Here is a 25,055-nt window from a genome sequence, read left to right as displayed (position 1 = left end):
ACTTTTAAACCTATGTTTCTCAACTACAGTAGCTTATGTCCTAAACCGTATTTAAAATCACACTACAGAACCATGTTATTAACAAATAACCTAGCTTTTGCCAGAAACTAGACTGAAGATCAAATTAATCTGTATACATGATATAAATGCAAACTGCTTATAAAAATACATGTAATTTGCAAATTTCCCTATATTTGCAAATCTGTTTGTAAATTTTTCTCCAAAAAATATTATTCATTAATTCAACAAAATTTATTAAGTACTATGCTTAATAATTTGTTCAATTAAATTAATCATATTGTTCTTTCAAGATTAAGAATTTCCCTTTTCCTACTGACTGCTCTAAAAACACCAGAGATAGATTTCTTCCCTTTTAAGTATCTATGGCTTAAAAAAGTAAATCTTATAGTTTAAATATAGTTCTTCACTTCTGAAAAATTGTTTTCATAGCCCTCAAAATTTTCAGAAGTCCTCTCTTAATATATTTTTGTCATAGAATCAACAAAGTTTACATAAAAATTCTATAGCAGAATTGCAGTTAATTTTTATTTGGAATGAAATGTTTACCCACTCCTAGTATGATTTATTTTATATTAAATCTAATTTATTTAATCCCTGGATCAGTGGGCAGTATTAATTTGAATGGTTGAATTGGCTGAATGTAAAAGAACAATTTAAAAATAAATTTACAATACAATAAACATTTTCATGGTTTGCCACAGGAACTAGAGACCTGAAATATTATTTGAATCTAACAAGAAACACATTAATTCTTAAATCATTCAGTTTAAATGAGAAAAAAGTAATTCATATATAGCATTCTATTAGTTAAAATAAACAAAAGAATGTGATACATATTCTACCTAAGAGTGCTCATGAAAACTGGACCCATCTGCTATTTTTAAAAAAAGGCAGGTTTTTCAAAAACATGTTTCAAAATAATTGCTATATTTTAAGTACATTTTTCATATACTTACTTCCTGATCCACTAATGAAACATCTGGCCTCAACCCCTCACAGTAATGCATGTAACGGAGAGAATTCCCTGGCAAATCTCCTCTGAGTAAGATAATTGCATCACGAGGCATAGAGGCTAGAAGGTTCTTTGCAAATTTATCGATCACATAGTTGGTCCTTTGGTCACAAATGCTAAATAAAAGGATCAAAAAACATTAAAGTAACAACACTTTGCTACAGTTTTAATAAGACTGGGTTTATTTTTCTATGCTGTTCCTTTCCCATCATTCAATCAACATTTAGTGTTTCAAAGTATTCTAAAAGGATGCATACATTTGAAAGGAGAACACTACCATCTGGTAAACAAGGATGCAACTGAAAAACAATCAGTCTATTGCTTACCTCTGGAATTTATAAGCATTTTCATAAAAACGGAATCAGTGAGTGCTCAAGAATAAGTCCTTTTTTCTTCCCTAAAAGCAATTCAATTTTACTTTTCAAAAGTAAAGTTTCTGAATCCTCTTGGAATTTAAGGTAATTTTATGTTAATTTCATTTACACAAAGGAACCTTCAGAAACACAAAAGGAAATCTCCCAATTTCCGACATAAATTTATATGACAATTGTATGACTTCTTGCATGCAGAGGTTTCCACCACTCCCCTGAACCACAGGCCCCCTGTGTTTCTCTCTCCCTCTGGAGACAGAGAAATCACTAGGGATGGACCAATGAGAAGGTAGGGAAGGGAAAGGAGGGGTTTGTTTACTTCTCTCCAAGCATTATTTGCTATTGCCAACAACAGCAGTACAGCTCTTTTTAAGAATGAAGTGGACTTTCTAACTTCAAAACAAAAAAACCAAGAGCCAACCCCCTCCCAAACCCCCAAAACAACGACAAAAAGACTGGCCTGAATTCTGAGAGCTTTCTATGAAAAAAAGAAAAAGATCATAAGAGAGTAAAAGCATAAAAAAGTGAGACAAGCAACGTCCTTTCTTCTTATTATCAGGTCCATTCCATTTGATGGAGTTGAGAAACACAGATTAAAGTTGAAACAGAGTTGGTATCCCAAAGCAAATAAACAGTTCTAGGAAGACAGTATTATCCCTGCCTTTGTAATCAATGTAAGTAACAATTACTGTTTCCTATTATGATTCCCTATTTTGCAGAGTGATGACTCACATTTTACCACCCAGAAAACTTGCTATCTATTTTATTCCCCTGGGGCAAATAAAAAAAATCAAAATAAGATAAAACCACCCAGTCTGTGCAAGCATGCCTGGTGTTGAACCTGGACTGCCCTAATGAGTCAGGAGGAGACGATTAGGATGAAAAAAAAAGCTTAGTAAATGTGCTGGGGGTTTGGTGAGCCCTCCTTGAGCATAGCAATGGAGTTGTGTCTGGAACATGCAGCCCCTTCTCTAGAGGCCTCCTGATGGCCTTCCTAACACGAGCTCTACCCCAGTATTATAAAGAATATTGGTTTTTCAAGTTAAGTTGAAAGAGGGACTTTAATCTTTAAAATAATTCCAGTCAAATCTTACTAGAACAAAATTCTAAGGGACTTTCTCTTACAATTCTGTAACATGTAATTGATATAGCTGGAAATAAATGAAGTATCATTTATAAGACCTGGATATCTTTTATGTTAGACTGAGATTTTCATTATAATGGTTATTAAACAGATTTTGAAAAATACATACAATTCTAATAATATGTAAGAGTTAAGAAATTTTTAGAACTTAATTTAGAAATAAATAATATTCACAACTACAGGTTAAACTGGATAAAGACCAGCTATTATGCAAAAAAAAATCTTTGAAGCATAAAGTGAATTGTTTTAGAGCATACAAAAAACCCCAAAGCTTTTTACTCTCCACCTAAGTGGTATATTACAGCATGGAATTTTACATATTCTCCGGATTCTACAAAGTATCTCTAGGGTTCTTTAGAGAAAAATATACAAATAGCCTACATGCACCACCCAAACCCTTGTTTGCAATGGCCTCAAACCACACACCACCAATGCTCAGATTCTGGCACTATTGCATTCAACCAAGTGTTCTCACTTTGAGTCTTGAACACCAGTGTAAGTTAAAAATGAAATAAAACCTTAGAATCTAAACATCCAGGTGTCTCTGGCTTGAATGCTACTTTTCATAAAAATAGCCATGTGTTACCTGTAATTAGAATATATTTGGTAAACTACAAAAAGAGCTGCTGAGAGCCACTCCAAACACTGAAGCCCACTGCTGTTCAGCACTCTGTTACTCTCAGACACAAGTGCAGCCAAACCAACGCCAGCCAGGACAGCCACCACCGCATTGCTCTGCATCCAGAATCGTTCCACCTGTGAAAGGGGCACACAAACAGTATGTCTAGTTGGCTAGTTTATGCAATCAATCAGGTACTCACATATTTTAAAAAATATATTGCATATACCTAGTTGCTAGCACCTGCTGACATTCAGGTCTTGTTAACTGACTTCCCCAGTCCAATCCCAGGCCACTTTATTTCTCAATTTTCAAACATTCCTCTTTCCTGGTTTGACATGTGCATCTCCCTTACTGGATCCACACACTCATTTCAATACTGTGGCCTTGGTCTTGAACTCCAGCAATACATAAGGCGGAGGAGGTAGAGTAATGCTTTTGCATTACTCCTGATGTTTCCTTCATGTGGAGAAGCTCCACTAGTATAATAGTCCTGGCCTCTCTCTACTCCTCACTTATTTCCTGCTGTAGCACGCAGGGACTGATCTGCCTGCGGAGTTTGGGAACTGGGACAGAGCCTGCATAGCCCTCCCTTTCCCCCTCCCTTTCTCTTGGAAGTGAGCTGCCCACCGGAAGCACTTGTCCAGGGGCAAGTCAGGTAGGGGTGAGGTGGGAGAGGCCTGCGCTGTGCAGCACTATCTCTGACCAGTGGGCAAGTCTGTCCATTCTGGGATGCAGTATGAAACTCCTCATTCGCAGATATAAGCCACATTCTCCAATCTCAGTGTTATCAGTAATAAAGGTGATTTTCCCACTTGTCATACTGGTTGATCTTGCTTCTCAATCGATTCAGAACTCAGGTGATCAAGTAGGGTATTATTATTAGGCTTCTCAAACACACACACACAAAAAGACCACTTGGTTTCAGCTGTCAGAAAAGAACTATCTATATTTACAGAGTTTTTATTATAAGGAGAAGAAATACCCTAATCTCAGCAATAGCTGCCAAGGCAAACAGAAACACGGTTGCTCTTTTGCACAGGCCTGGGAATGGTGAGGTAAGAAATAAGGGAATATATGTTGGCAAACACCCCAATTACAACCCATTGCTATTTTTAAAAGGATTCCAGGAGAAATGCAGTTATACCTATAATTGCAAGCACACACACACAAAATGACTAACTTAAATCTACTTTACATTTGTTTCTCTATTTACTGTTTTAACATTTTGCTTTTCTTTTTTTCTAAAAAGAGGTCTTAGCTGTACTGGCTTAATAATTTAACTTTTGATTTATAAATTATTTATAAAAATGTATATTTATAAAAATATATATACAATTTTAACTATTTCTGAAATAATTTTCAGAAAATTTAGTTTACAAGATTTATGAAAGACAAGCTTGTACATTCTTCATAAACTTTCTGGTCAAAGGATATATCTAAGTAAAACTTACCACACCCATGAAAAGTGGGTTTGAAATATCTAAATTTGCCCTCCAAGCAAAGAACAATGAATAAATGCAAAACATTCCAGTAAAAAGCCACACTAATGGATTCTGCCTGTCCCTACAAATAAAAATATGTCCAAAATTAATTATATACATGAATATCAATAACAATATTACATAGCTTTAAATCATAAGAAAAAATATTTGGATCTATAAAACTTTCCATTTTAAACAAGGAACCAAGAAAGATCTCAGTTTTTAGAATCTGAGTTAAAACACATAACTAAAATGTAGTAATAAACTTGAACTACATATAGCAGAAAACTTAACTTGGAACTAAGCAGCAAAGGATATAAAGTTAAAATTCACAGAAGAAATAAAAGTTATTAATCTTGTTAAATTTAAGAAGTTATCAAATATATGCAAAATAAAAATATTTTCATGCTTGAAATAATAAAGATTTAAAAATGGCAAATCTCAACATTTGTATGAATGCAGTAGTATGACAATGTATGTTAGTATAATCTTTCAGAAAAGTTAATTTGATAATATTTACATCAAGAGCCTTAAAAATAATCACAATCATTGACTCAGTTATTTGACATGTAGGCATAAATCTTTACACAATAACCAGAAATGCAAAGAAGAATTCATAAAAATGATTTAGTACAACTTATAATAGTAGAAAAGTAGAAGCAATCTAAAGACCCTTAAATAGAAGAACATTTAAATTAATTCTTCTGTGGCTAAGAGTTAGGCTATTATATAGACATTTAAATGATTTTTAAGTATTTTTATGGTATGGGAAAATCCTCACAATATAATGTTTCAGTGTTAAGCAAACAAACTGTAGAGGCATGTACAAATATCTATTTACATAAAAATATATACATTCAACGCACTAGATAGTAAATGAATAAAAAAGTTATGGAGTCCATAGATTTTAGGCCTTCTTTTATCATCAGAAGAATTTTAATAATTGCTTCTTTTTCAAATCAGTAATAATAATCAGTTATGGGCAGAGAAAGAGATCAAACCTGAAGTTTAGGACATCAAATAACTGACTATTTAGACTGCTAATATACTGCTCAGTTTTTTGAAATCATTGATTTATAATCAGAAAAGAAAAGCTAGTAAGAAAGCAATATATAAAATTTGTCTTAATAGAAGTAGTTAGGAGAGTCATTTATTTGGGGTATAAAATAATATCAGCAATATTCTACAATGACATATTGCAAACATTAATTCAGTTCATAAACATTGGAAAAATAGCAGAAAAAGAAATTATATTACTCACTTTCTTGCTAAACATATATTTGCCCAAACTGCGAGGGCTTGGATGTTGAATGAGAGTTCGGTCCTCATACTTGTTACTTGAGAACTGTAAAAAACAACCTAACTTACTGTTGGCAGAAAACAAATTAGGTTAATTCCAAATAAAATACTCTTTGTAGAATACATTTGATTATGCACTAAACAACTGTAAAGGCTGGGGTCAGATTTCAAAATTATTTTTTCTTCTTTTAAATTTGGGAGAAAAAGTACCATAGAAAGAGGTATAGTTCTAAGATGTCTTCCAATTGTAACATTCGGTTACCAACTTACATAATTTGGGATAAGATCAAAACAAATAATTCTGGCCGGGCGCGGTGGCTCACGCCTGTAATCCTAGCACTCTGGGAGGCCGAGGTGGGCGGATCGTTTGAGCTCAGGAGTTCGAGACCAGCCTGAGCAAGAGCGAGACCCCATCTCTACTAAAAATAGAAAGAAATTATATGGACAGCTAAAAATATATATAGAAAAAAAATTAGCCGGGCATAGTGGCGCATGCCTGTAGTCCCAGCTACTCGGGAGGCTGAGACAGGAGGATCGCTTGAGCTCAGGAGTTTGAGGTTGCTGTGAGCTAGGCTGACGCCACGGCACTCACTCTAACCTGGGCAACAGAGAGAGACTCTGTCTCAAAAAAAAAAAAAAAAAAACAAATAATTCTTCTGGTTTTTTTTTTTTTTTTTCTTTTGGAGACAGAGTCTTGCTCTGTTACCTGGGCTAGAATGTGGTGGTGTCATCATAGCTCACTGCAACCTCAAACTCCTGGGCTCAAGCAATCCTCCTGCCTCAGCCTCCTGAGTAGCTGGGACTACTGGTGCGTGCCACCATGCCCAGCTAAATTTTCTATTTTTTTGTAGAGATGGCATCTCACTCTTGCTCAGGCTGGTCTCAAACTCCTGGCTTCAAGCAATTCTGCCACCTTGGCCTCCCAAAGTGCTAGGATTATAGGCATGAGCCACCTTGCCTGGCCTCTTCTGTGTTTTTGATATAGGTATACTGTATAGAATATCCCTGATTGGTTTGATAAGAAGTTGTTTGAAATGAGTTTTTTAACTTTCTTTTGTTGGCAGTGTAGACATGGCCTCCAGTGATTTAGCAAATGAAAATAAAATTCCAATAGTTTTCTGGACATCCAATCATGAAGGAAACAAAGGCCAATAGAGGTAATCCCCAACCATTCTTTTTTTTGGGTTATCTTCTTTAAAAGGCTTCCTGTTTTCTATATTATTTGGTCTGAAAAACATTTAAGCGATCTCAGAGAAATGTATTCTTTTTTTCCCTACAATTAAACTAAATTCTTCCATTAACTAATGAGCCTTTTCCAGGGTTATCTGAGTTCTAAAATAGCTTCTGCTCTAACAGTCTCTGATTTTTAAAAAAGAAACAATTCTACACACCATCTCAAAGAACTTTCTTCTCCCTACTGGCAATTTTACTGGAGAAAATGTGATGCCCTAATTATGGAAACCATACAATGTGTATTTTACTAATGGAGACTCATCTACTATGAACAGATATCCTTACTTATTTTCAAATACACTTGAAAAATTGATTCCAGCATGAGGCCCATTTCAAACCATTCTTCAAAAGAAATGAAGTCAGTCTCAAAATTAATTCTTCAAGATCTGTTGCTTAAATGTAAGCTCCAAAAGATGGTCACTGCCTAAGGTTAGATTCAATAATTTCCTTGTACAGGATTGCAATTTAGAGATATGCACAGGGAAAGAATTTAATTTGCTTGACTGGAAAAGGGTAGATGATTAGGTTCCATCATTTTGAAGGATTTTCTCGTAAGTTAATTATGAGTTGCCTTTTTCAACACTCCTGTCCACCTGAAACAATTAAAGACTAGAAATTCTCACTCGGAGGATTATGCCTCCATTCTACATGATGATTTGGTTTGAACAAATAGCATGGGTGTGAGTGGTCATCACCTTTGTCAAGCCTTTTTTTTCTGGGTAGATGACCTGCTATTATTTTAATGTAAAGGAAGCCTTTAAGTCTCACAATAGATGACTTTTATGTGCAACTAATAAAAGTTAAATGTGTAGATTACTCTTGAGAGTTCTTGGGAGTTTGTGTGGGATTTGTTAAGGCAATATATTTGTTAATGTTATAACAACCTCTGGAAGGTAGGTAGAAAACAGCAGGCAGTGAGTCTTCCTGCATTGAGTAAAGCAGAATAAAATGAAAGCTCAGAGACATTGAAAAGACTGTCTTCATCTTTAAAAGGAAACTAAGCTTCTTGCTACCTTCCCCCCAACAAAAAAGAAAAAGGAGCCACAAAAGTCTCATACATAAAAATAATTATTTAAAATCAATTGTGAGAACCATCAAAAGTTTATATAAAAATAATTGATGGCAGGGAAATATTTTCAAGATATAACGTAAAGTGAAAAGCAGCATGCTAATAAAACAATATGTATATTATGATCCTATTTTTTAAAACAAAAATATAAAAAAAGTGGAAAGATATAGACAAATATGTTAACAGATTAATAATTGTGATAATCTGTGCATGTTAGAATTATGAGTAATTTTAATTTTCTTGTTTTTACTTACCTGTATTTTCTAAATTTTCTCTAAAGGTTATGTACTTCTTTTTGGAATAGGGAAAAAAAACTTGTGTAAAAAGAAAGGAAGGAAGGATGGATGGAAGGAAGCAAACTAGTAAATAAACAAGAAAGAAATTATAAGAACCCATGAACTGTCTCATATATAAAGTTGAAATATTCTCCCCATAATTTTTTAAAATAGCCCCAAGAGTTACAAATTAGTAATTACTTAGGAGATCCCTTTAGTGTCATAGACACCTATTTTCTTCCAAAATTTTATATTGAGAATATTATAATTAGTACAGATATTTTTCAAGTCAGTATGAATATTTTTCAAGTTGTCTTAATCTGTGAAGGTTTTAAAGCAAATATTAATTCATTTTTCAAAGAACACTATTGGATAATATAGATCAAAATATATTTGCTTTAAGCTGGCTCTAATAAGGTTGGATGTTAAAAAGATGTAAGTCAAAAATAGAGCTTGGACAAGGACAGCCTAAAGGAAGTCATAGGAGACATTAAGCTCTGAAGAATTAAAAACCCAAATAACAAGAAAATAATTGTTCAAATTGTGCTAAATATAATGTTACAAAATGTCTCCAAAAGAAAGACAATATAAAAACCAGAACAAAGAACAAATTTATTTATAAAGCAACACTACATTAGGTAATTTTGTATCTAATTGAAAGTTGAAACATTAGTTTTATAAATGCTCTATGTAGTCTCCTAATGTTCTCATTCACTGTTGTATTTTTTTTTCTTTTTTTAATTTTTTATCTTATTTCTTTACTTCTTTTTTATTTTTATTTTTTTGTATACAGACAGGGTCTCTTGCTCAGGCTGGTCTTGAACTCCTAAGCTCAAGGGAGCCTCCTGCCTCAGCCTCCCAGAGTGTTAGGATTACAGGCGTGAGCCATCGCACCTGGCCTTTACTGTTATATTTATTGCTCATGTTAAGCTTTATCTTATTAAAGGAAAAGCTAGAATATTTGACGGTATGGTTGGCTCTCTGTATCCATGGGTTCTGCCTCCATGGAGTAAACCAACCTTAGATCAGAAATACTCAGGAAAAAAACTGTATCTGTACTAAACATATACAGACTTTTTTTCTTGTCACTATTACCTAAACAATATAGCAGAACAACTATTTACACAGTATTTACATTGTATTAGGTATTATAAGTAATCTAGAGATAATTTAAAGTATACAGGAGGGATGTGTGTAGGTTATATGCAAATATTACCCCATTTTATATCAGAGATTTGAGCATCTGCAGATTTTGGTATCCTCGAGAGGTCCTGGAACCAATCCTTCACAAATACCAAGGAACAACTGTATATACAAACAGTTGTTAACTGTAGAGGTGAAAACTACTTCTCAGACATACTTCACGAAGAGATGAACTCAGAAATCTCTATTTTTTTTTAAAGCAACTAATAGAGAATTCATTTAAAAATAGTTTAAATATTTCATACTCACAGCAACATTTTAGACATACTGGATCCTATTTCAGATTTGGCCTAAATAAAAAAGAGAAAAGTTTATTTGTGCAAAATATTAAACTGAAGCTTTATTAGCCTACTATATTTTAACGATCTTGATTTTAAAAATATAGGTTTTAAATATACAATGCAACAACTCTCTTCATTCAAAGTCTTTACTTCAGAGCCTTATTGAATTTTTAAAAAGAAGTCACTGTAAACTAACTTGGACATACTTTAGGAAGAATTTCAGAAATGATAGTTGGCTAAAAATCAGTTAAACTATTCCAGTAGGAATAATTAACACACTAATGAATTAATAGTACTTTTACATTTCTGTTATAGGCTCTCTTAAGCTTTTTTGGGGGCACTTTGATTAAAGTTCATTACAACCTGATAGTCTATAATTTCATAATTCTGCGTGATTTATACAAATTTCAAATCTGAAATGGCCCTCAGACAATATTTTTATGAAATAACCAGTATAAGTAAAACAGAATATGAATTTAAAATATCAAACTCCCTAAGTCAAAATAATTATCCTTTTATTAATCTAGTTTATTATGAAATAACACCTATATGTAAAAAATATATATGGTGTATATTTAAAGGATAAAAGAGTTTTAAAAAATCTACAGACCCACCATTCATTTAAAAAATAAAACCTTAGGCCGGGCGCGGTGGCTCACGCCTGTAATCCTAGCACTCTGGGAGGCCGAGGTGGGCGGATCGTTTGAGCTCAGGAGTTCGAGACCAGCCTGAGCAAGAGCGAGACCCCACCTCTACTAAAAATAGAAAGAAATTATATGGACAGCTAAAAATATATATAGAAAAAAAAAAAATTAGCCGGGCATGGTGGTGCATGCCTGTAGTCCCAGCTACTCGGGAGGCTGAGACAGGAGGATCGCTTGAGCTCAGGAGTTTGAGGTTGCTGTGAGCTAGGCTGACGCCACGGCACTCACTCTAGCCTGGGCAACAGAGTGAGACTCTGTCTCAAAAAAAAAAAATAAATAAATAAAACCTCATCAATACCATTTTACCAAGCCCTCACAGGCGTCTTCTTCCTTATCCCCCAGTGGTAACTACTACCTTGAATTTGGTGTTAATTATTCCTCTTTTTATAAATATATTGTTTTGCTACTTTTGTGTATATCCTTGAACAATAGATTGTTTAGTTTTTGCATAGTTAAGAATTCTGTATAAATGGTATCATATACCATGTACTCTTCTGAGACCTGCCTTCTTAAGTAGAACACAAAAAGCACAAACCATGAAAGAAAAACTTGATACAACATCTATAATAAAATAAAAAATCTTCTGTTTATCCTTTCAGTTTTCAGATGACCTTTAATGCAACTACATTTAATATATATCTTAGGGAAATCAAGGCCTTTTGAATTTCTTTAGAGCACACTGTTTCCATTAGTGAACTCAAATGTTATGAAGCATTTACAGATGTCCAAAACTAAATACTAACATGAACACTGTTCATCAAATATATACATATATATATAAAGTAGTTTGGTTAAGGTAAATTTAAAAATTTGAGGTTTTATTCCTCTTTAATCTTTTCCAAATATTTTTCTTCACAACTTAAGTGCCCACAGTGATACTCAGTGCTAACAAGACTGAAATGCTTCAACTGCAGGTAGCAACTCTTTTTAATGCTTGCTATCCTGAAAAGTATATTCAGGATATACAACAGTATGCTGTCAAGTCAAGGGATTCCAATTTTTTTTCTATTATGTCAAAGGCCACATTTCAAGAAAGAAAGTCAGTTACATAAATAACTGAAATGAAAATTCCATCCATTGTCATTGACAAGTACTAATTGTTTTTGTTTTTGTTTTCCCATCGAGGCCCAGGCAGAGCACTGAAGTTTTGCCACTTATTTCCTAAGAAGGGCTTTAAATATAAATTTACCAGGCTGAATGTTCCATATTCTTCCCTGAGAAAATGCGTCAAAAATCCTAGCAATGTTGTCTGGTCTCCCCAGGTCCAGCGGGCTTGGTTGAGGTAGGATGAGATGGGAAGGTAGACATAAGGCAGCAACCCAGCGGAGAAGTACAGACTCAACCTCAGCAGAAAGCCCAGCGAGAGTTCCTGCAGCAGAGCACATTGGGTTGTAGAACAGTGTTTATTTTAGTCTATTCATCCTGGAACTTTAAGAATACATCAAGGAAAACATCAAATGTGTTTACTCAGAGCTGATCTCTCAATTTATATTAAGTCACCACAGAATACTATGTTAAACCTTCTGATTACTGTGGATTACTAGAAAATTGCATCCGCCTGAACTCCTTTGCATGGCAGGTGAAATCTGAGTGAAGCAAATAATATTAGCAAAGACTCACGAGTATCATGTTTATTACATCTCTTACATCTAAAACCATGTCATGACATGCAGCATTGCACAGCTGAGATAATCCAGTAGGAAGTGATTAAGTGTTGTTTGGCTGATTTTGAATATACCCAAAATACTATTCTAACACCAATTCACTCCATCATCATCATCAGGATGTTATTTTATTATGATTATACATTGACAATATAAGTCTTTCAACGAGAGTTCTGGACATTTCGTGGACATGTTTGGCACAAATGAAGCAAATGAAGCTAGCTTTTACATAACGTGTAAGCTCATCCAAATGCTTTTTTCCCTCAATTTACATACAGGACAGAGTACTAAAGGAAATTTGTTGTTATATGTAATAACGTTGTTTCATATACCTTATTTGGGGGAATATATTTCTCATTTGTACACTTCTAAAAGAGGACAATATGGACAAAGTTTTATAAAGATGAAGTCTAAAAGAGTATGAATTCTGGTCTATTGAACCAATTCTAGTATTTGAACCAAGATTCAAATACCGATTGCTTTAGTAACTGGGAAAGGCGTCTCTTACAAGTATCGTGTTTGCAGACTGCTAGTTTTTCCTTTACAGGAAAGAGAAATCCATATGTGAGGATGAATATAAGAAGCAGGGTTTGCACTCACCAGAAGTAGAACAAGCAGTTGATTTATATTAGCATTTTCAAATAAACATCTTAATTGGAAATGAAGTGTTTTATTATAGTGCTGATTTCATTTGAGATTTCTATAGCAGTAATGAGATGCATAAAAAATGATGGCATGAAAAGAGTGTAAGAAATAACTAATCTAACAATATGCCTTTGCTATTCTTGAAAGTGGTTTTAAAGAAAGTAAATGTTTATTTTAGCAGTTCCTGCATACTATAAAGTTGAATTTAGAATGGTAAGATGCAATTGCTGCAGAATTTTCCTTTTGTGTGAGAAATAAACAGGGAGACACCTATTACTCAGAGTTGGGAGTGGTTCTTAGTCCTAGCTGCACATTAGAATCACCTGGGGCAGCTTTTTAAAAACAGTGATGTCTGAGCCTCACCCCAGATCAATTACATCAGAATTATTTTGGGGTGGAATCACATCCCCAAATAATCCCACACACATATACATATATACTTACTATATGGCTGTGTACATATGTATGTACAAATGTGTACATACACATACACACACACACACAGATTTTTAATGCTTCCCAGGTAATTTAAGTGCACAGGCAGGGCTGAAACCAACTGATTCAGGACTTCCTACTCTGCCTCAAATCACACCTAACACCTCAAATCCAACCATCCTGCCACTTCACTGATAGACCTTATTTTCTAGCCTCTGCTATTTAAACAATGGAAATGAAGGGTCTGTTGAAGAGCCACAGTTCTCAAAATTTCATCATTCATTGGTAGCTCACCTCAGCACGGGGCAAACAAGCCCCTTAGTCCAGGCTCCCAAATTGTCAACTGAGTCCTGCATGCTTTATAGAAAGTGTATGGCTTTCCTTTCATTCAACGAACACGAAATATATGCTTTTTAGGTCCTTTCCAGAGAATGCACATCTCTGATGTCTGTTCAGGTGAGAAGCCTGGCTAAGACGACTGATTCTAGAGTGGCACATGCTGTCCATCTACCCCCATCTGTGCATCCATTGATTCACAAGAAAAATATTTGGGCCTTCTCAGCATTGTATTCCACAGAAAAGTTTCACTGAGTTATATATATTTCAAATCTCCATTTTTAAATCAAGGGTTTATATAATAAAAGACCATATAAAGAACTTTCTGTATACTCTATAAAACCAGTGTTAATGACACTGCTTGTTTTATATCCCTTACATAAGGATTTACATGACTGACTTCACAGAATTTAGTTCCAAGGAAAAGTTGCTCTTTTTCTAGGCAACTATTATGTTTCCCTTTTTATTTACTTTTTAATCACATAATAAGAATTTTATAATTTCTATGTTACCCTTTTTGCTTTGCTGTTAAGAAGCTCAGAACCAAAATGTGTTCAAGTATAGTAACTACAGTTATCTAAAAGCTTTGGTATAATTATGACCCTATTTCTATATAATAATTTTATTTGCTTTATATGTTTTTCTATTATAATTTAATTATAGCTGGGTATAATTAACAAATAATAAAATGACAAATAAAGCTGAGTTTGTTCACAAACAAACAATAAATAAAGTAAATTGACTCCAGCACTGGCTTTGTATACAGACTATTTTAACCTCTGGATACCTGTATCTCCCAATGCCTAATGAAGTAATTTTCCTATGTTGCCTTTTACTGCCATTTTAATTAAAAATCATGTTTTCTTTTAGAGAAAGAAGAAATAAATCATTTTTGATTCTAGGGAGATAGGTTCTGAGAAAATAGGAGTGCTATTTATCAGACATTTTATGATGTAGCTCATAATAGCAGGGATGTTGGCTGCTGTGTTGAGAGCTAAGTCTCCAGCCCCTGGAGCAAGCCTATGGCACAGAGCAGGGACTTGACAAAGAGTTGAATGAATGAAGTGTTACTAGCACACCACTCTGTGTCTTAGAATGTAGACTAAAACAATTAAGGAAATTTCATGTTGTTGCTTTAAGTTCTTTCAGCCTATTTTCATCAAGGTGCTGTTCAGAATCATGAAATTATGAAACAGGCCAGAAGCCACTGCAATCAATACTGCATAATTTTTGTAAATCCTATTTTTTTCAGTCAATATTGGTAGGGCCAAAGGTTATTTATGCTTTACATGAAACCCAAGAAAAATTAAACTTCGTGTTTTCTGATGATACAAATGTCATATAAGATCTAAGTAAAATATTATGAATTTTAATTTTTACAAAATTCACAAACCTACCTTCTCTTTTAAAAGTCGAAAGAGAATCCAAGGTATTATGCACAAAATATAGAGTACTATTGTGTGCTGATTACATAAGCTAAGGCCACAGCAGAAAGCACCAATTTTAGCTATCTGAAAATAAATAAAAGAAAAAAAAAATCTAAGTTAAAAATTCACCAACACTCTAAGTAAACACAAAGACAAAAAGGCATTTTTTATATTAAAATCAAGCATTTGTATTATAGGTCAGGTTAAAATCAACCCCTCAGATGCAAGCGATTATATTTTTAACAGTCACTAATATTTATCACCATTATTTTTGTTAATATTTTCCACATCAAGTAATTGCAGTTTGAACTTAAATAATTGTCTTCAAACTGACTTTTAGAAAGTCCTGTATGATGACTAGATAAGTTCTAACAATAATAGGGTATTGCATAATTCTTATTCAAGTAAAATCTATAACTGAAGTTCAGTAATTGTTTTACTTTTTCTCTTATTAAATAAATGAAATATAACACCTTTTATCTAATTAGAAACCTGGTTATCTCAGGGTGGTATTTTGATTTTTTTAACATGTGTTAGTTTCATAATTGACAAAGATTCTCTCTTTGATCAAACTCTAGACGAGATCCTCTGAACTGTCTTCTCAACTAGGCCCTGACTTTTGGGCTTCCATGTTTATCTCTGCATTGTCCAGTTTTAGCGAGAGTTCTACTAAATCAGTTTTGCCAGAAACTTCCACCCTCAACATGTGATCACATTCGATCTCTGATCAGGTTGCTCTTCCTCCACCATTCCCTAGGTGATGTCTGATCACCCTGGTCCGCCTTCAGCAAGGATCCAGTTAAGTTGGTTTACCCAGAATTTCCCTTTACCCCTGATGTTTCCTCTCAGTAATTTCCTATCCACTGACCCGCACCCTGATCTTTGGCTATAAATTCCCACTTTTCCTTATTATATTTGAAGCTGATTCTGACCTTTTTCCCCTAGTACAAAATCCCACTATACCTGAACCTGAATCAAGTCTGTCTTACCGTTCTTTAACAAGTTTATTGAACCATTTTTCTTTAACATAAACAGAAATTTTGGCCGGGCGCGGTGGCTCACGCCTGTAATCCTAGCACTCTGGGAGGCCGAGGTGGGCGGATCGTTTGAGCTCAGGAGTTCGAGACCAGCCTGAGCAAGAGCGAGACCCCATCTCTACTAAACATAGAAAGAAATTATATGGACAGCTAAAAATATATATAGAAAAAATTAGCCGGGCATGGTGGTGCATGCCTGTAGTCCCAGCTACTCGGGAGGCTGAGACAGGAGGATCCCTTGAGCTCAGGAGTTTGAGGTTGCTGTGAGCTAGGCTGACGCCATGGCACTCACTCTAGCCTGGGCAACAGAGTGAGACTCTGTCTCAAAAAAAAAAAAACAAAAAAAAAAACAAATTTTTTAAGCAAAAGCAAACAAACAAACAAAAAAAAACCTCTAATAGCATCACAGATCTATTTATGGGAATTATGGATAAACCAAGATGTTCTTTTGTTTCTATTCTTTAATGTCACAAGGCTGTCTATACTAAGATGTTTTAGCATCTTTCAATGTATAGACTGTAAGCTCTTAGAAGATAGGGTTCTTTCACATTTCAAATTATTCTGAAAATAGCGTCTGCCTTAAAATTCCCTGTAATCTCTTCTGAGCTACTTCACTTCTACATTTGATCCTCTTCTTTCAGTTAAAAAAAATTACAAATCTGACATTTTTTTTTTTTTTTTTTTGGCAACTAGGGAGTGAGTCAGTATATCATAATTTAAGGGGGTCAGTCTAGAGTTTGGCACCTTTTGGTAACACACACAACAAAAGCCTGTCTTTCCCACAGGACACAAAGGAATTTCACAATCCCCTTAATTGCCAAAAAACTTCTGAACTCTGAGGGCAAAAAAAGTTTTTATGTTTCATAAGGGCTACCACAGTTCCATCCACGATAAAAAAACTGAGAACATTTTCTCTCGCAACATGCCTAGATTACCTTGACAGTAATCAGCATAGACAAACAGTATTTAAACCAAAGTTAAAAAGAAATACAGCATCTGTCTAAAAATTAAAACAAATAAATGATTTCACTTTGATCAAAATAGGTTACCTTTGATCTCTCCTTTGCAGATGCCGCCTCCTCAAAACGTACAGTAAGAGCCATAAGCAGCCCCACAAACAGATTGTTTAAGCTAAAAACCTCTGCTGCAATGGACCACTGCCATGTTAGACGAGAAAATGAAAACACCCCCGCAGCAAGGATTCCTCCAGCATATGAGCCAGAAAGCCTGCAAACACAGATAACATGAAATCTTCTTTCCCAACAAAAAGAACTAACTTTATTTTCCGTTTTATAAACTGTACCAGCAGAAATTATGACAGTCACCCAGCACTATCCCAACACATTATATGGCTAATACATTACTTCGTGTAATGATTTCTTTCAACAGATTTTAATTAGGAAGTTCCTATGTTAACCTATTAACAAACAAATAAACAGACCTATGGATGGAAGGAGGGTTAGTCTTCCGATGTAACTGCTAGGATTCAAGCCAGTTCAGAAAACCTGAAGAGACAGTAGCGAGAGAGATAACAAACCTACGTCATTCTCTTGCTATATCTACGAAGAAGGATGGTCTGAATAAGACCTAAATATGTTTAATTGTAACAATTAGTTAAATGGCAAAATATTTCTTCAGGAAAACACACTCTCACTTCAGGTGGAATGTGTGGATCTGGGTACCTTCTACCCTTATCTCTCAAAGTATGGCAAAGAATGTCTTTGTCACATACTTGGTGATTTTAAGTTCTTGTTCAGCAATGTTCTTAGTTTGTAATGGTTTTTTTTAGACAAAGTTGAAGTTAAAAATAATAGCTTTTTTTAAATGAGGGAGATGGGAATGTGAAGTTCAATAACATCAAAAGAATCAAATGCTACACTTGGAAATAAAATTCTCACTGCCAAATGGCCAACACGAACTATATATTTTAAATCAATCAGGAATCTGAATCTCAATTCAGAGATCTGATTTGAGACTGGTAGTGTGGTTGAATATACTAGAGCATATCAAACCAAAACAACTTTCCATTTCACTATAAATCTAAAACTATGAAAATTAAAGCTATTACCAAATACCTATTTCTAACAGAAAATTCGGCAGGCAGTACTATGTCTAATAATTATGACCTTTTATAGCCCCAAGTCATTGATTTTCAACTATATTATTTTGTATAAAAAGTTACGGAATATTTCTATGGCTTTTAATCAACCATTACAGGAAAAACAGTTAAATAAAAATTTCGATATCATCAAACCTGTTTTTTGAGTTTCTATTTGCAATTTATTTCAGTTTTCTTTCCCTTATAAAAATCAGCAATTTCCTATTTCTCTTAGAGTTTCCCATTCTCCCAGTAATCCTGATATAAAACACTAACATCATTTCTTCCTTCCAAATTCCATACCTATCTATTCAATCCTTTTGATTTGTATTCCTACTGCCTTAGACCCAATTATTTTGATAGTTTTCTAACTTGTCTTGTTTTTCAATCTATTCTGCAATATTACATCATATCAAATTTCCTAAAACATACTCTTTATGACTACACAGGCCCAAAACATAAGGACTCTTCATTGACTATAGGATAAAGTCTAAATCAGTCAGCCTAGAATACAGACTTCCAATAAACTGGATCCCACCCACCCACTAATTGCCAACATTATTATCTCCACCAAATAGTCAGGCTCCTCAAAATTCCTTAATGAGACATGCCAATTCCTAGCACTTTCTTTCCTCATTCTGTACCCATGAGTTGAATATTCTCCCTGCTCCTATTTATTAAAATCCTACTTCTTTCTCAAATTTCTTCTCAATTCCTAGGTTTCTAGCTCATCTCTATATATCTACAGCATTTATTTGCCTCTACCAATTATTTTGACATAGTTTTTGAAATGTGAATTGGAATTAAACTTCACTTATATTAGAAGCATCTAGCCCTAAATACACAAAGGAAACTTAGTGAATAAGAGAACAATTAAAGTATTTCTAATGTTTTTTAAAGGAATTTCTATGTCTTATCCGTCAATATTATTTTGGAAAGTCAGCATAATATACAAGATTCCTTCCTCTACTTACAACATAAATTCGCATCTTTGAGAAATGGCTTATTCCAGAGCTGGGGTAGCTGGGGTAGCTAAAGCACAAAATTAGTCTGAAACATCTTGTCCCAGAAAGTAAATAAATGCTCAAAGGACGATGGGGACATGACAGAAGGACACGGGAGCCAGCAGAAAAGGGCTCCCACTGGCCAAATCGGGGATAACTTGAGCATCAAAATAATTATCGTAACAGCTTGTACCTCACTGCATAAATAAGAATCCATGAATCTACAGTGATATAAATAGGGGAGAAAGAATGCGTTTGCCTTTCCATAGAAAGTCAGCTAGTAATTGCAGAAGAAATGATGGAATTATAATAATCAATGAATACCAAAACTAGAGGGTAAAAATTTTGGAGAAACAGAAGGTGTATATAGTCTCGAGGTATCTCCCTGTACATAGATTACAAAGGGAAAAATGGTAACTTTACAGTGGTGAGAACTGACAGACATAATTTTAGCCACATGACCAGTTATCAGCACCAGTAAGGGGACAAATCAACACCATGTGCTTCCCCGGTCTATTCCAGTGAAAAGAATATAACATCATTTCTGTGATGTTCCTGCCGGAAATGTTACCAGAAGCTAAGCAAAAGAAAGTCCTGCTATAAATAAATCCTCTGTAAGAGAACTCAAGATTTACTAATCTACAATGATTTTTAACACGTTATTACACTCAGGAAGACATCCTAAAGTGTCTGAACTGTTGACATTAACTATTGGAATTATCAACTATGTTAACTGCCTTTTCAAATATTTCATAAGGTTTTAAAAATTGAAGACTAACGTAAAATTATTGACTTCAGTGATAAAATAAATCCAGTCACTTTAGATTATTAAACATAGGTACATTTGCATTTTATTGAAGACTAATCCCACATCAGCAAGGTCTATAATCTGAATTTTCTCTCCCCATCTCCCCACAAGGTCAGGATGGTTTTGCTATGAATAATCCATATACTCTTTTACTGATTTTCCTTGGTATCAGAGAAATAATTTGTGAGACTGCTGAGTAAAATTATAGAAGATAAGGTGGCTGATGATAAAACCATTAATGGCAATCAAATCTATAATCTTGACCTTTTTAGCATTAAATGAAATCAAACTAAGTGTATAGCAATTTGCATTGTGGTCCTAATGTAAATTGCACACAAAAGAGTAGTGGATATTTTAATTTGTTTGTTTTCCAACAGCAGTGTTTAAGGACCTGATTTCTCCTAGTGAGCACCTGTCATCTGGCTTTTTAATTCTAGCCACCCTAGTGGGTATGAAGTGGTATCTCATTAAGGTTTTCATTTGCATGTTCCTAATGGCTAATGATGCTGAGCATCTTTTTCTATGTTTATTGGCCATTGGTATAACTTCCTTGGAGAAACGTTTATTTAGATCTTTTACCCATTTCTTAAATTGGATTATTTGTCTTTTTATTATTGAATTGCAGAGTTCTCTCCAACTCCTTTTTAATGTTTCTTTTCTGCTAACCACAGCCAGAGTCAACTGCTTGCAACCAAGCCCCTGACTGAAATACACTGTCTTCCTGTCTTCCCCCTTTGATATAATTTCTAGTATGTTTTCAAGGGAAACGGTGTGAGGAAATTCTGAAGATGAAAGGTGATGTTCTCTTAGCCTTGTGAAAACAGAAGAGAGGGAGCATGCCTCTAAGAGCAGAAAGTTATGTGTGCACCCAGACTTAGGACATGCAGAATGGGAAGCGTTTTGGAGGCCCCATCACTTTACCATTCGTGTTTTTCATAGAAGAATCTATGTAGGCTAAGCCCATATGAATTTCTTTCATTTCAACAGTATTTTCTAAGTCAAACTCTGAAATCTCCTTAAAATGCACATATTTCAACACACTGCCTTTAAAAGTTTGCTTTATGCTAAGATTCAGAATCAGTCAACAACTACTGGCTGTGTAATATATAAAAACGAGTGGATTAAGAGAAGTAGAGATAATTTGAAACATGTGTTGTAGAAAAACTCTGCAAAGTTTTTCTACACACAAGAGATACACACAAGGCTTTGTGGGTAGCAATAAACGCTCAGCTGAGGTTGGAGCCTACAGCGGCTGCGGAGATGGAGAGGCTGCATCAGTCTGCACGGCCACACAAAGGTTTGCAGCAGCCTACGGCAGGCCACGAGAAGACAGATGGAGCCAGCCTTAAGGTCTTTACTAGGTGAGAGGGACAGAAGGACAAGAGGACAGAAGGACAAGAGGGAAAGTTTTAAAGTAATGGGCCATGGAGCCTAGACTAGATAGAGAAGGAAGTGAAGCCAGCAGGGGCTGATGGAGGAGGTAAGGAGGATGAGCAAAGGGTTGTAGTTCTCAATTACACAGAGGACAGCACGAGGCATCAAGGAAATGAGTGAAATGAAAGCTGAAGTCATGCCAGGGGGTGAACAATGCGTTGGGGAAGGGAACATTAAATTGTGAAAGGATGGAACAGGCCAGTTAAGCAAGACTGAACTCTACTGTTAAAAGCAGCCCATAAGGCCGGGCGCGGTGGCTCACGCCTGTAATCCTAGCACTCTGGGAGGCCGAGGCGGGTGGATTGCTCAAGGTCAGGAGTTCGGGACCAGCCTGAGCGAGACCCCGTCTCTACTAAAAATAGAAAGACATTATATGGACAACTAAAAATCTATATAGAAAAAATTAGCCGGGCATGGTGGCGCATGCCTGTAGTCCCAGCTACTCGGGAGGCTGAGGCAGTAGGATCGCTTAAGCCGAGGAGTCTGAGGTTGCTGTGAGCTAAGCTGACGCCATGGCACTCACTCTAGCCTGGGCAACAAAGTGAGACTCTGTCTCAACAAAAAAAAAAAAAAAAAAAAAAAAAAAAAAAAAAAAAAAAAAAAGCAGCCCATGACAGAAGAGAGTTTAATAAAGTTGTTCTCAAAATCGTAAGACTTTCATTAAAACTAAGGATTTGTCCTGAAAGCCAAGCAGTGGCTTAATAAGTCTGCAGGCTGAGTGCAATGCAGGAATACAGGTGTGTGGCCCAGTGCCACAGCTTCTCACGCACGCACGCTAACAAGGAGATGTGAGCCCCCACATCAGGACACAGCAAGCTGAGTCTGTGATTTGTGCTGACACGTCAAAGGCTGATGTCAGCAGTGGTAAAAATGATTTTCTGAAGACTTTGGAGGGCTTCAATTCATTCACTGATTCTGTAGGAAGGCAGTTTCATTATATTGCTCAAGTCATGTTTCCTGCACATTATCTGAGCATGCTTCATTTCACCTTAATGAGACAGAGATATGTGACTACAAAGCAAGCTGACACCAAGGATGATTTCACGAAGGCAAGTTTCAAGGTCAGGACTCGGCTCAGTATCTCGCACTGTCCACACCTGCAGCCTCTACCCTCTGCTCTCTGCACTCTACTGAAGTTGCTCTCACTGAGGCCCTCAGTAACAACAGGCTCTCTGGACCTCTCTGCTGTGTTGATCTACTGCATTGACGCAGGGGACCCCATATCCCCCTGGTTTCCTTATGTGGCTCTGGATCTTCCTTCTGTGTTTTCTCTGAAAGTCTCCTATTTTTCCGTTAACTCCTTTAAAGCTAGTTATTTCCTAAGATTTCATTTTCTTCATTCTCAGGCAATTGCTCTTCTCACTCTACATACTCTGCCTGGGTGGCTCTGTCCATTACCTTGAGTTCAACTGCCAACTACAAACTGAAAAAACCAAATCTGTCCCCAGCACTGCCCTCTCCCTTACTTTCAGACTTACATATCTCCAACCGACTGCGAGACACCCCCGTGTCACTCCAACTCTGGAGGCCCCCTAGAACCTCAAGGTCAGCATATGTAAAACTAACTTCACATCCTCTTTCCTAAAAATGAAATACAGGATTCCTGCTCCTATATTCTCTATTTAGTGATTTTCATTATCTACCTAGTTATCTAAGAGACCTGGGAGTCATTATCAAAGCCTCCTCTCCCTCTTTCTCCCTGTCCAACATAGCACATCCTGCCAATTTTACTTCATAATTATTTTTCATCCTCTTCTCTCTGTTCATTCCACCACTGCTTCTCTCAGCTATTACCACCACCTCAGGCTTAAGCCAATCCAACAGCATCATAAGCTCCCATCCTATGCCTACCATTGCCACCACAGCAAAGGATCCGAAATACATCTGATCTCATGCTTTTCTGCATCCAACCCTTCAATGGCTCCCCTTTAAACATAAACCATAATATAAGCTACCACTCATGACAGTCAAGACCTTTCATGATCTATTCTCAGCCCACCTGTAGCTTCATTTCTTAACATAACTCATCTCAAACTTTGTTTCAGAAACACAGAATGACTTGTAAGTCCTGGTACTTACAAGCTGTTTCTTCACCTCTGGGTTTCTTTGCAAATGAGGTTCTCTATACAGGCTGCATATCCTTATCTGAAATGCTTGGAACCAGAAGTGTTTTGGATTTGAATTTTTTTTCAGATTTTGGAATATTTGCAGAATACATACCAGTTGAGCTTCCCTAATCCAAAAATCTGAAATCCAATATGCTCCAGTGAGCATTTCCTTTGGGCATCATGTCAGCACTCAAAGTTTTGTATTTTGGAGCATTTTGGATGTTGGATTTTTAGATTAGGGATGTATAACCTACATCTATAACACTGTTTTGCCTTCACTTGGCTAACTCCCACTTATTGTTTACAATTCACTATAGGCATCACCTTTTCCCAGAAGTTTTCCCTAAAATACCTTTGCTAAGACTAGGGTAACTGCCCCTTCTCTAGGTTCCCATTAAATTAAATGCATTGAATGGGTACTCAATGGACAGGTTTTTCTATATTTCCTTAAAAAAACTGACACTGAGGAATATGAATTTTTAACTGAAATCTAATCAAAATCAGATTTCAAGAACTTAAAATCCTCCATACAAAGCCAAAAGAATTATTTTTGGACTGATACCACTGGATAACATGTTAGCATATTGGTATACTTTTAAAATTAAAAGTATATCTCACTTTATATATACGTGTGTGTGTGTCCCTAGAAAAGCTATTTGACTTTTTGAAAATTAGTTTTCCCATATATATATTATTTTAGACAAGCTTTATCTTTAGTTTTTAATGCTCTACAAAAAGCAAAGTTTTTTAATTACCTCAACCTAAGTCCAACTATTTTCAAATAATGCCTTATAAAATTATTTATGCCATTATTTAGAAAAAAAATTTTTTTTTCAACTGCACAAAATTAATACAAAAGATGTTTTGGTGTTGGAGTAAACTTTGTTTCTCTTAAGAACCATGTCCTTCACTGTTGCTGTCCTTTCCTGTTATAAAAATGGTGTTCTGGTAACAAATGAAATTAAGGGAAGAATTAAAGCATTCATTTTGAATTTGTTACATTGATTTGCATATGGCTATATCTTCCAGAAACTAAGGAATAATCATTTCGGCATGTCAAATGTTCAAATATTCTTTTAGCAAGAGTATAGAAATAAAAATTTACTTAAAAGCACTTTTAATTTTCATATTACTTGATTTATTCCTTGTCTATAAAATAAACATCACAAAGAGAATAAATATAGAAGGTTCTCAGTTATTCATATTGCCCTTCACACTGATGTATAAAGAAAGTTCCTTAATTTTCTCAAATTTTTGTGAAGTTTCAAACAAAATTCCTCAAAGTTTCCATCTTATGTTTTATTGAGCCAAACATCAATAAACCTCTATATCAATAAGCCACTG

At 35.3% G+C, this 25,055-nt stretch overlaps 1 protein-coding gene across 1 annotated transcript in view; it reads right to left on the bottom strand.

Annotated features, from left to right (window-relative positions):
* TMEM260 (transmembrane protein 260) overlaps nucleotides 1–25,055 on the bottom strand; it is a 55,404-nt gene that overhangs the window by 13,723 nt on the left and 16,626 nt on the right. The window contains exons 4-11 of the mRNA XM_069464975.1: nucleotides 17,309–17,486; nucleotides 15,193–15,306; nucleotides 11,905–12,084; nucleotides 9,980–10,020; nucleotides 5,913–5,996; nucleotides 4,622–4,733; nucleotides 3,135–3,304; nucleotides 978–1,149 (exon numbers count right to left, since the gene is read on the bottom strand). Of these exons, the coding sequence (XP_069321076.1) occupies nucleotides 978–1,149; nucleotides 3,135–3,304; nucleotides 4,622–4,733; nucleotides 5,913–5,996; nucleotides 9,980–10,020; nucleotides 11,905–12,084; nucleotides 15,193–15,306; nucleotides 17,309–17,486 (1,051 nt within the window). The remainder of the gene's footprint in view (nucleotides 1–977; nucleotides 1,150–3,134; nucleotides 3,305–4,621; nucleotides 4,734–5,912; nucleotides 5,997–9,979; nucleotides 10,021–11,904; nucleotides 12,085–15,192; nucleotides 15,307–17,308; nucleotides 17,487–25,055) is intronic.

Source organism: Eulemur rufifrons, chromosome 2 (assembly GCF_041146395.1).
Source record: "Eulemur rufifrons isolate Redbay chromosome 2, OSU_ERuf_1, whole genome shotgun sequence".
In the NCBI taxonomy this organism is placed as follows: Eukaryota; Metazoa; Chordata; class Mammalia; order Primates; family Lemuridae; genus Eulemur; species Eulemur rufifrons.
This window is presented reverse-complemented; position numbering and strand designations above follow the sequence as displayed.